This window comes from Martes martes, assembly GCF_963455335.1.
Source record: "Martes martes genome assembly, chromosome: 14".
Classification (NCBI taxonomy): Eukaryota; Metazoa; Chordata; class Mammalia; order Carnivora; family Mustelidae; genus Martes; species Martes martes.
In genome coordinates this window covers 31,047,381-31,060,252 of record NC_137902.1, presented here as the reverse complement: position 1 = coordinate 31,060,252, position 12,872 = coordinate 31,047,381, and the positions used below count along the sequence as shown (strand labels likewise).

Sequence of the window (12,872 nt, the reverse complement as noted above, 5' to 3'; positions counted from 1 at the left end):
GCCACCACTCTTCCATCCAACACTCATGGTCACACAGCACCAATCAATCAAGGTACTCCCTTCTGCTAAACATATATGGTTATAGCATAAGAATTCTCAAAGCAGGGGCGCCTGGGTGGCTCAGTGGGTTAAGCCTCTGCCTTCAGCTCAGGTCATGATCCCAAGGTCCTGGGATCGAGCCCCACATTGGGCTCTCTGCTCAGCGGGGAGCCTGCTTCCCCCTCTCTCTCTCTGCCTGTCTCTCTGCCTACTTGCGATCTCTGTCTGTCAAATACATAAATAAAATCTTTAAAAAAAAAAAAGAATTCTCAAAGCAGTGAGCTAAACCAATCAATTATCAACTAAACAGAACTGGTATTAGAAACGAGACCTGCTTGCTAGGCAGAAAGCTCTCCGCATAGTGTAATGTACACAAAAAATATTTAATAAATACGATGGGAAAACACTGACAAATGGTAAAATGTAAAGTTCATTAGCAACTGACTTTAAAAAAGCTTGAAGTATGTGTACTGACTGATATGTGGCACTGCCTACAACAGTACCCTTTTAGAGAAAAAAGTAAGGGGAGGTAACAAAATACACTTTGTTTTAGAGAAGGTATTGTATAAACATAGTCCAACAGCACACGAAAGTCCAATAGCACATCAAATAATGATGAGCCCAGAAACATTATTGACCGTGCTAATATGGACATGGAAGGAGGAAAGAAAATCAACAGATTTTCTTAAGATTTTTTCCATTTGAGATTAGAATGAACAAGAGGACCCATCAATGAGGACCTTGTCATTAATCCTGCTGAGAACGCAGCAATGTTTAAATGTTACTTGTAAAAATAAGCACAAGAACACTTTCTATAAATTCCAATACTCATTAATTCCTTTAAAAACAGACAAAAACCTGAACATAAATACTTGTTAAAATAGGGCTTTCGTTTATTTTATACAAACTGAAACGTAAGATTAATATAACTAAAGGGTCACAGTGTATGTTCATCTACACATTCTGAAGTCACTTATTTTAGCCTTTCGTGAAACCTGAACAGGGCAGGAGGCTTGTGATGACATGACGGAAACTGCACGGTCACAAAACCTACACCATTCTGTAGCCACAGAGTCCTTTGGGGAAGAGGACTGAAATAATAATTAGAAATATATATACATATTTAATACACACACACCTTCATACATATACAGACACAGACACATACAGGGGGTGTGGTTAGGGTGAACATTAAGTCAAAAATGCCCCTTTTCTTTTACACTACCATGGTCAATATAATGAATTTAAAATGTTACTTTTCACTGCAGTTCTTGATTATCCCTGACAGTAAGTGCTCCCAAGACAAGAGTTCTTTTTCAAGACAGAAAATGTGTCTTAAAAATATCTTGAAATGAGAAAATATCGAAAGACTTAAAACAACTTTTTAAAAAGGAAAAAAAAATCTTTCCTTTCCCTAAAGCTGCTGAGACAGTCCCTGACCTCCACCACTCTGCAGGAAGAGAGCAACAGGTAAGCTCTTCTCTCTACTCATGGCTAAAAGGCTAACCTCATTCACTTTCAAAACATTCCATGAAGTCCTAGCATGCTCTTTTAAATCCTTTCCTTGGAAGAACTCTGAGTTGGCCAATGACACTGAGAAAGATTGAGTTTTATAACTTCCCTGCAGAGTATAACCAGAAGAGGGGGAGAAAAAAAGCCAAGGAAGCACAGCAGTGAATGAGGGGATCCCTGAGCACGGCGGTGGCTCCTTCCATGAGGCCTTTCTGGGAAGCAGATGAATGAGAGGAGGCCAATTCAGACTACCTGCATTCTCCATCTCACCGTTCCATTCATTTTCCAGTTCTCAGAAGAGTTTCACTGTTAAAGTGAATTTCTGAGCTGTCCACTCTAGCCAAAATGGCTTATAATATGGTCTTCCCTTCCTTTCCTTTCCTACCTTGTTTCTCATGCCATTCTCCCAAATCTATAGTGCCCTCCTTCTCTCCACTTAGCCAAGTTCTACTTATCCTTCAAAACTACTCAAATTTCTCCTTTCTCAAACCCTTCAATTCTGATGAGGTAAAGCCTTTACAGACCAATCCCTAACATGATCTCACCATCTTTTCTGACAGTATCATTAGCTAACACTTAATAAACACATACTATGTGTTAGGCATAGTTCCTATGGTCTTTACATGAATATTTAATCCTCACAAAATTTTCAAGATAGATCCTAGTATTTCCCCATTTTACACATTACACAAACTAAAGAACAGAGATGTTAAATAATTTGTCCAAGATCATATAACTAATTAGTATCATGCTTACAAATTTGGGACTACATTTTTTCTAATCCCTAGTCAGTTTCATTAGTTAAAAAGCAAAAACTAAATGAAAATATGAAAAAAGTAAAGTTGTACAAAGCAACTAAAGACAGTACTGAATAGTGAACTTTTCCATTTGAACCTTTAATCTGCCCCCAAGAAAAAACTTTCCTAGAAAGCTACTTGTGTTCTAATTTCCAAAGGCATGACCTTTATTCTCAAGATGTCACCAATGTTAGGCCTCTCTTACTTAAATACTGTTTATGTGCTGGAAAAGGGGAGACACAGAGGTTTCCCTTCTTGATAGAGACCATGAATTACTTTTTCTCAGGAGGAACACTTTAGGAGATAGTGTTACTGTTGTACTCATGTAAAATCTGAATAAAGAAATAAAAATTTATATATACAGGCAAAGCACTAATGGCTCAGAATAAGCACCCAAATGCCACTACTTTCATGGGATGAAGTAAAAGATGCATGTTTTAAAATTATGTATCTGAGAAAGCAAAAATCTAGTTCTGAAAGTGTTTCAGAAATCATAATTTCAATGTCTTTTATTTATTTAAAACACATCACAATTTTAATATAAATAAATGATAAAATATAGAAGTATATTTTGGGATAGTCCCTTGAGATAACTGTGCTCTCTCCCTCTCTCTCAAAATAGCTTTGTACCTAAATAAACTTTGAGTCTACCATAGACTACAGCTGAAAATAGGACAACGAATTATGGCATTTCCTAAAAACTGATCTATATTAAAGTACTCACAGCTTCACCTGTAGTAAAGAATTTGTTCTCTATAAATCTTCAAATAAGTTTTAAGAGTTCCTATACTTTTTTTTTAAAAGATTGTTATTTATTTATTTATTGGCCGGACAGAGAGACATACACACAGCACGAGAGGGAACACAAGCAGGGAGAGTGGGAAAGGGAGAAGCAGACTTCCTGCCCAGCAGGGAGCCTGATGGTGGGGAGGGCAGTGGTGCATCCCAGGACCCTGGGATCTTGACCTGGGCCGAAGGCTAACGCTTAACTACTGAGCCACCCAGGCGCCCCTCTTGGGGCTATACTCTCAAAAACAAAGACAAAAGGCTGCTATTTGCCAAAGGAAAGCAAACAAACTATTCCTAAAATTACTCAATGGTATAACTGTTTATAGCAGAGGCTGACTGTAAACTACGCACAGATCAGGTCCTTCTAACATTACCTACCAGAGCTACAATGGGCCATGAAGAAATGGGGAATTTAGCCTAATTAGAGCCCTAAGTCACAAAAGGAATCCCAAACACTATGCATCTTAAATGAACAATGGTCTCGACTGGTTCACTGTGCTTTAAGCAATAGGGTCTCTCGCTTCCAACACTGCATGTTCTTGTTCCTAGCAGCTCCCTAATTACTCCAGTCACTGAACAAGCACTGATTAAATACCACTGTGCCAAGCACAGAACTGGGGTATATTAACAGACCAAAAGAAAGAAAAAAAAATGACTTTGTGACCCTAAGGAAACAGAACCCATAAACTTCAAGACTGCAGTACAAACCATGAAATGCATTAAGATTCTGGTGCCCTTCATCATTGGTTTTTGGTGCTGACATCTTTACATACTATTGCTACAAGGCAAGTAGAAAAAGCAAGGACTAGAGAGTCAGTAGGCCTCTTCAGGTCTTGGGGAAAATGTGTGTTGGATTAAATGATCTCAAGACTTCGGAGTTCTAAAATTCTGATTCTCAATTTGAAATCTTTTTAACAGAGTCCTTTGGAATCTTGGGAGACACAGTACTCTAACTATAGATGTTTCCAAGTTCTCTGAGTTTCAGAAAACCAAATAAGCATAAACCCCACCTTCTACACCCCTGACTCACTCTAAAGTCTTTTTTATGACCCTTAATCATATATTAAGGGCTGTGTTTCATGAAAGTGCTCATTATTTTTTTACTCCAAATAGTATGTCCTGCAATCCATTTATGATTCTAGTGTAGAAAGGTGAAAGGACACATCTTTATATATTCTAGATGTTACTCTATAGCCTCTAGAAGTCAACAGCATATTTCCTTCTCATTATCCTTATGAGAACATTATAAGAGCTCTGCATTAAAAAGTGCATAAAAAGAATGCCTGGGTGGCTCAGTTGGTTAAGCACCTGCCTTCAGCTCAGGTCACGATCCTGATATCCTGGGATCATGTATGGCATCGGGCTCCCTCTGCCTGCCACTGCCCCTGCTTGTGCCCTCTCTCTGACAAATAAATAAAATCTTAAAAAAATAAAAATGCAGGTCTCCTTGTTCAACATTTATTAAGGGGTTCCTGGCTGGCTCCGTCACTGGACTATGTGACTCTTGATCTCAGGGTCATGAGTTCAAGCCCCACGATGGATGTACAGGTTACTTTAAAAAAAAAAAATTAAAAATTTCTAGATGGTGACAGAAGAACATCAAATCAAGCAAAGTATCCAATGCTTGCACATAGTATGTGACTGCACAGGTCAAATGCCCATTAAGTGGGCCCTATCCTTCCTTAATGCTATCCAAACATTTCTTCAGTAACAACCCATTAACGGAGCTAGACTTACCCAAAAATTTCTTTAAGAACTTAAAAATATTATCAATACAGAGAACTACTCAATTTAATACCAAGTGTTTTACTGTCCTATTTTTACAATAAAGGGCTGCAGAGCATGTTCTATGAAAGTGTAAAAGACTATTAATTCAGACTGAGTTCAAATCCTACCTCCTTCCCCACTGGTTGTGTGGCCTCAGACAAATAACTTAACCTCCTAGTGTTGGCTTCCCTATCTATAAAAAGGGTATGGGGCACCTGGGTGGTTCAGTGGGTTAAGCCTCTGCCTTCAACTCAGGTCACGATCTCAGGGTCCTGGGATCCAGCATCCGGCTCTCTGCTCAGCGGGGAGCCTGCTTCCCCACCCCAACTCTCTGCCTGCCTCTCTGCCTACTTGTGATCTCTGTCAAATAAATAAAATCTTTTTTTTTAAAGGGTATGATACTATCTCTCTCACAGGTTATTTATATTTAAAATAAGAGTTAATATAGGGGCGCCTGGGTGGCTCAGTGGGTTAAAGCCTCTGCCTTCAGCTCAGGTCATGACCCGAGGGTCCTGGGATCGAGGGAGCGAGCCCTGCATCAGGCTCTCTGCTCAGCAGGGAGCCTGCTTCCTCCTCTCTCTCTGCCTGCCTCTCTGCCTACTTGTGATCTCTGTCTGTCAAATAAATAAATAAAATCTTTAAAAAAATAAAAAAAAGAGTTAATATAAGTAAAGTACTTAGAACAGTGCCCAGCACATGTTGCCAACAAAAGTCCTATTAGTTATTATTTCTATCTGGAAACTGTCTTCACAGAAAGTTAATCTAAAGGGCAAACTAACTTCTGAGAATTGCTCTCTAATTCATAATTCAATTCCCCAAGTTTTTATTACACACCTACTCAATACCCTTCCCTTGGCAATTTTTCTCCTCCTTCAATATCATTCTTTCTTCATTAGCTACTTCCATGCTCTTGGGAAAAAAATCCACTTGACCATAACCTTTTCAGTACTTTTATCTGGCTAAGATGAATGCCCAGTTTTCAAAAAATATTTTTAAGAAACTTGGGAAAAGTAAAAATTTTGGCTAATAACAACAACAAAAAAAGACACTTATTTAAATTTTATACTTACAGCTTAATGTTATTCTTCCTACAACATTTTTGCTTTTCAAAAGCAAAATGGGGCACCTGGGCGGCTCAGTCATTAAGTGTCTGCCTTCGGCTCAGGTCATGATCCCAAAGTCCTGGGATTGAGACCCACATCAGGCTCCCTTCTTGGCAGGAAGCCTCCATCTCCCTTTCCCACTCCCCCTGCTTGTGTTCCCTCTCTCGCTGTGTCTCTCTCTCTGTCAAATAAATAAAATCTTTAATAAATAAATAATATATATTATATATGCATATATATATGTGTGTGTTAATAACAGGTAACCAAGTGAGACCAGTTCAATGTAGACACAAATAAAATGAAATGGATTCTAAATCTTTCTGCCAGCAATTATCCCACACACACTATATCCTCTCAAAAAGTATTTCTCATATATTTTATATTCTATTACTAGTATAAAAAATTGAAATGTTCCCGGCAATAAAATTTCAGTGCAATCTGTATTTACATTTTACATCTATAAATTAAACTCAGTCCTTTCTATATACCTCAAATTTGTGAAAAATAGTTTTCCCTATTTATAACAGTCTATATAAAACAGAAGATCAAAAAGAAGAATACTAATCTTAAACTTGTATGCCTGTATGCTAAGAAAGGGCTGTGAGTTTTATTTGGTAACTTTCCTTGACTGTTCAAAAAACTGGAAAAATATTAGTGAAAATACAATTGACTAAAAGGATGCCCACTGCAAATGAACAGGTTCTTACACTTTTAGATTTTACCTGACAGAGAAAACAACAGCAAACAGTTTTTTAATTTAACTGTTTAAACTATGAGCAGAATTATCTTAAGGTGAAGTCACAAATATAGCACAAAAACATGTCACTGATTTCAGATTCGTGCCTCCAAAAAAAAAAAAAAATACACACACACACGAAGTTTCTGGCTGTGACTGAAGGTAAAACAGCCAAAAGCTTAGAGCTTCCATTAGCTAAAATAAAAGCTCAGCCAACCCAGGAACTAGAAAAAAGAAGTCTGGTTGATTACAAATAAAATCTAAAGTAGGGTCACTGAATAAATAAGGACGATCTCTTCACTTCCTCACTTATCAGGAATGACAGCAAGACTCACCCAAATCTTTCAGATCTAGTACGTACACAACCTCTCACGAAAAATCACGTCATTAATGAGTTACGATATTTCAAAAAAAATTACTCGCTAAGCAACATCTCAGTTTACAAGACTTCCCTGCCTGGTTCGCATCTACCACTCCGAAAACCATCGAGTTACAGCCCTCAGTGAAAGTCATTTGAAGAGTCGTTAACATCCACGCTTTGATGTGAAAATACTAATTAAATAAACAGCCAATCACTTTTTAAGCCAAACGCGAAAGGGACTGTTCTCGGCCTACAGGAACCCTGGGAACTTCAAGACCCCCTACAGCCAGAAGCCGCCCGGAGACCTCTGGGGATGGGAGCCTCATCTAGGGGCTGGAAAGGGTGCGCAGAAAGTTACAAGCAAGGCCCAGAAGCGAGTGCGTGCACACTGAGTGCATGCACGTACACGTGTAACCTGCTCTTCACCCCAAGTTTATCGGTGCCGTCCCCACGCCAGGGGCTTGATCCGGTTTGGGCAGGAGAGAAAATAAAGGCCGGTGAGGACCAAGGAGCGGCGGATATTTCCTGGTTAGTGTATGACGGGTAATCGTGATGCATCCATCTTCCGCTGTGTCGTAGCCCCCGGTAGCCAGAGCGCAGCTCTTTTCCCCGGGGGCACCAGCCCCGAGCCCGGCTGCCCGCGGCCGGCCCCTCCCCGGGGAAGTGAGCGCCGACCCCCACCATGGTCCCGCCCCGGCCCCCGGCCCCCCAGGCCCTCCAGCGTGGCGCCATTTAGGTGCGGGTTGGACAAGGAGGCCCAGGCGCTGGGGAGCGGAGTCCTGCCCCGGGAGCGCCCACAAACGCCTCCTCCCAGCTCCCGGGGTTCCTGCTCCGCCAGGCCCAACCGGAAGGCGTCCTCCGCGGCCGCGGGGCTCCGCCGGGGCCGCCCAGCCCTCCAGGCCGCGCCAAGCCGGACTGGGCGGCGGGGGGGTGGGGGGAGAGGGCGGCCACTCCGGCCGGGGGCGCCTCTCACCGTGTGCTCGTGCTCGTCCGCCCGGGCCCGGGGCAGTAGCAGCAGCAACAGCGCGGCGGCCGCCGCCACGCCGGGAGCGCCCGGCAGCGGCCTCATCCTCCGCGCTCCCACCGGCACGGCGCCGGCGCACCGACTCCTCCTCCTCCTCCGCCTCCTCCTCCGCCGCCGCCGCCTCCGCCGCGGCCGATTCGCATCCACGGGGCGCGGACAGACGCACGGGGCCCGGGCCCAGCCGCTGGCTCCTCCGCGCCGCCGCCGTCACCGCCCGCTCCCGAGCCTCCCCCGCCCCCCGGCGCCTCTCAGCCTCTTCCTCTGACTCAGCCACGTCATCCGGCCACCCCGGCACACGCCGGAAGTGCCTCGCGACGCGGGCCCGCAACCGCCGCCGGCCGCCCCCGCCCCCGGGAGGCGCGAGCAGTGGCCGCCCGGGGCCCCCTGCTCCGGCTGCCCCGCGCGCTGCCGGGTCGCCCGCCGGGCCCGCTGGGGCCTCCGGGCCCTCAGCCCCGGGGGCTCGGGAGCGGCGGCGCGCACCCACGGCCTCGGCCTGGAGCTTCGCGCGGGTACCTGACCCGCGCGCTTTTCGGGCCGCGTCCGGGCTCTGGGAGCTCTGTGACCTTGGCCAAAACGTTTTACGTTTTCCTGGCCTCGATTTCCTCGCCTGTGAAGTGGGGTGGGACCCGCAGCTTCTGGAGCTTGGGAGATCAGATCAGATAACGCTTTGCAGGCTCCCGTCCACCGCCATGAATGAATCACGCGCGCCTCTCATCGTCCTGGAGATTGTTAGACCCGTACAGGAGTGGATACGTGTTTCAGAGTCACTTGACTATTTATCGGGCCCCTACTAATCGATCTTGTTGAAATTCTTACTCATTTATCTGTTCGATTATACCGTTGGTCTCCTGTCCATGACTTAAACTCCTCTTGGAACCCGAGCTCCTCTCCTAAGCAGAGATCCTGTGTCCAGAACAGTGCCAGGCCCGTAGTAGGCACTTTAAAAATGCTTGTCGTGTAAATATGGCACCCAAACGCTGGAACCTGTAGTCGGACGGTCTCTTTTCAACCATCATAAGTCAACAAGTGGTAGGATTTGATGTTAGAAATGCCTCAAAATCTATTTTTCCTTTCTTCTGCCAGTAACAGCCAATCTCCATCTCAACGTATTGCAGCAATCTAACAAAATCCCTGCCACCAATCTTCCCTCCCCGTTTATCCTCTCCAACAGGTGCCAGAGTGATCTTTCTAAAAAGAAATCTGATTATGTCACTGTCTTGTTTAAAACACTCCCTGAGGGGTAGCTGGGTGGCTCAGTCCGTTAAGCATCCTACTCTTGATTTCAGCGGGTGTCACGACCTCAGGGTGGTAGGATCCAGCCTGTATCCAGCTCCTTGATCCACGGGAGTCTACTGGAGATTCTCTCCATCGTCCCCCACCCTTCCCCCTGCTCGTGCACCCTCTGTCTAGAATTAATAAATCTTTTTAAAAATTTATTTTAAAAACACTCCTTGAATTTTGTTTAAATAAATCATGGAAACACAGCTAAAATTTTCATCTGCCAGGCACTATTCTGAGCCCTTTATACCTGTTGACTCATCTAATACTCAGAAAAACTCTATGCAGCAGGTCCTATTAATATGTTCATTTTACAGGTATGATAACTGAAGCGCAGAGAGGTTAAGCAGTTTGCTGAAAGAGTAGTCAGTCCCAAGCAATCTGGTTTCAGAATCAATCTTTCTTACTACTAGTGGACCTCCACCTCTACAGTCATTTTTGAAAATGAAATAGACCTGTATGTACTGGCATGCAGTGATATTAAGAACTACCTTTTTTTTTTTTTAAGATTGTTTATTTTAGAGAGAGAGCTTGTGCATGCAAGAGGGGCAGAGGGAGAGGGAGAGAGAATCTGAAGCAGATTCTGTGCTGAGCACACAGCCCAACGCAGGGTCAATCTCATGACCCTGAGATCATGACCTGATCCGAAACCAACTGTCCACCCATGTGCCTCAAAAGATACTTTTAAATGAAAATGCTGACAAAATAATCACATTTAAAATTTTTATTTACTTATTTTGAGAGAAAGAGAGGGTGAGCAGGGGCAGAGGCAGAGGGAGGGAGAGATCAGTACTTATGCTGAGTTTGGAGCCTGATGCAGGACTTGATCTTAAGACCCTGATATCACGACCTGAGCTGAAATGAGGAGTTGGACACTTAACTGACTTAGCCACCCAGTGCCTGGAATATAATACCATTTTAAATGGTCCTAATTTCTACCCAGAGAAAACAATCTGAAAGTTTATGATGCAAACCACTCACACCAGGTATGTTTCTTCTTTGTACATACCTGTTAATATTTGGATGTTTTTTTACAATGACCATGTGCTATGTATGTAATGAGGGGGGATTTCTTGCTAAAGGACAGCCTGTTAACAGACAGCTGCACAATCAGACCCCAATTTATCAGACTCCGACTTTACCTCCCACTAATCTCTGTCCTGGCTTCATCCCAATATTTCCCCAAAACACCATTTTTTTTTTTAATACTTGTGTGCCTTTGCCTAGAATACAAATAAGTGGACAATTATTAGATACTCTCCTTCTAGGCCTAAGTGAATTATCATCTCTTCTGGGAAACATTTTATAACCCCCCCTCAAGAAGTTGAGCATCCCTTCTCTGGCACTCCAAAAGCATTCAATATGTTATGCCATAGTTACCACCTTTCATCTCCTCTTCTGTACTACATTCTCACCTTCAAAAAAAAAACAAAAAACTTTAACAATTATTAGTCCAGTAGAGTTTCCAGGAATGAGTATTTATTGTTTATTTTAAAGATTTTATCTATTTGAGAGGGAGAGAAAAAGAAAGAAAGAGCACAAGCAGGGGGAGCAAAAGAGGGAGAGGGAGAAGCAGGATCCCCGCTGAGCAGGGAGCTGGGTCCAGGTCTTGATCCCAGGACCCTGGGATCATGACCTGAGCCGAAGGCAGACACTCAACCGACTGAGCCAGCCATGCGCCCCTACAGTCTGACCTTTAGTGATGACAAGGACGATCATTTGTTCATCTTTGTACCTGTCCCAGCTGCTGGAATAGCATTCACCACCTATAGACCCTCAAACTATCTGCTGAGTGAACGAAGACATTAATAAGTGAAAAGTCAAACTGCATAGAGGATTTACACAATACTTTCTAGCCAGTCTAGGAGACATCACAAGGCAGTACATGATTAATCGCTGAATGAATTGTACACCAGTAATTGCTACAGAAATCAGAGGAGGCGTCTTATACATCTTTGTAAATCCCCTAGAGCACCTAGCAAAGTGACTTGCTCATAGTGAAAGCTCAGTAAATGCTCCGTGAATGAATAATCACTGCTTTTGAATCGAGTGATGATGCGCAATTGAAGAACAAGCAATGTAAGTGCTGAATTAAGATGGATGAGTCGTTTCTTGCTTGAACATCCATCACCAGCCTCCACAGATCTGAAGCAGCAAGCATCCACTGGGTGTTGTGGGGAGCACTGGGTTGGCAACTGCTTGGGGGTGGGGAGGACACAAGAAGAATTTAAAGCATCCATGTGGGGAGTGTAGACTTAAAACCAGGAAATTACACACGCAACAGAGAACAGGCAGGTCAGTGTACAAAAAAAGAACTGCACAAAATGTGACCAGCTGTGCAAATGTTCCAGAGGCAGTAAGAGCAATGGGCGAGTAGAAAAGAGGAAACCCTATTTTGGTGGAGTATTTGGAAAAGTTTAATGGTGGGAAGAGCATATAAGGTCATTAACTCAACAACTATTCACCAAGCTCTGCTATGTGCCAGGAATTCTGGTAGGTACTAGGAAATAATGATGATAAATGGCTTCAGGTGATAAAAGTCTGATAATGGTAGGTATGGAAAGAAAGAATAGGAATCAAATAACCAGCTAGAGGAAAAGGAATGTGGCTTCAAATATCTTTGGAAACTGACAACTTCACACTAAAAAATAAGACTCAGAAGCACCATCAAAATCAGGGCTGTTCCGGGCATCTGGGTGGCTCAGTCGGTTAAGTGTCTGCCTTCAGCCCTGATCACGATCTTGGGGTCCTGGGATTGAGTCCTGTATTGGGCTCCCTGGGAGTCTGTTCCCTCTCTGCCCCTTCCCCCATCTCATGCACTTTCTGTCTCTGTCTCTGTCTCTGTCTCTCTCTCTCTGTCTCTTTCAAAAATAAATAAAATCTTAAAAAACAAAACAAAACAAAACAGGGCTGTTCTGTAAGACTAGGGAGTAAAAAACATTGATATATCTAATTTCACCAGTTTCTTCATCTAGATTAATGATGCCATCCCCTGACACCAAAAGGAATGGGAGAGAACATGCTAGTGAAAGGGAACCCCCTGCCAATGGCTGTACAGCCTTTTCATGGTAAGCCTCATAAGACTCAGTTGGTTAAAGGGCTTATGACCAGTAAATGATCCAGAAATCCACCATTTCAATCTTTTATTTTCATTCCTGATAAACATGATCTTCAAAAGTCTTGGTCTATAAATAACAATGTATCTTTTGATTTCCAGTATCAGGTACTGTTGGAGAAGGTCATTGAGAGAGTGTGACCGCCAGTTGACCCTCACACTGTACCCTGGCAGTTAGAGGATCCTCACCCCCTTCCCTGTTTTGGAATATATACTCTGTCTACCACTTCCAAAGTGGGAGCTGCTCCAAGAACATAGCCTTGAGTGAGTAAGGTGTTGTTGAGACCATCTGGACGGTATATGTGACTGAACCCAGTTAAGGCCTCTCTATATGAACTTTTAAGACTCTGG

At 43.4% G+C, this 12,872-nt stretch overlaps 1 protein-coding gene across 1 annotated transcript in view; it reads right to left on the bottom strand.

Annotated features, from left to right (window-relative positions):
- TM9SF3 (transmembrane 9 superfamily member 3) overlaps positions 1-8,350 on the bottom strand; it is a 67,484-nt gene extending 59,134 nt beyond the window's left edge. Inside the window, exon 1 of the mRNA XM_080822739.1 lies at positions 8,078-8,350. Within this exon, the coding sequence (XP_080678865.1) occupies positions 8,078-8,173 (96 nt within the window). The 5' untranslated portion in view covers positions 8,174-8,350. The remainder of the gene's footprint in view (positions 1-8,077) is intronic.
- Positions 8,351-12,872: the final 4,522 nt, after the last annotated feature.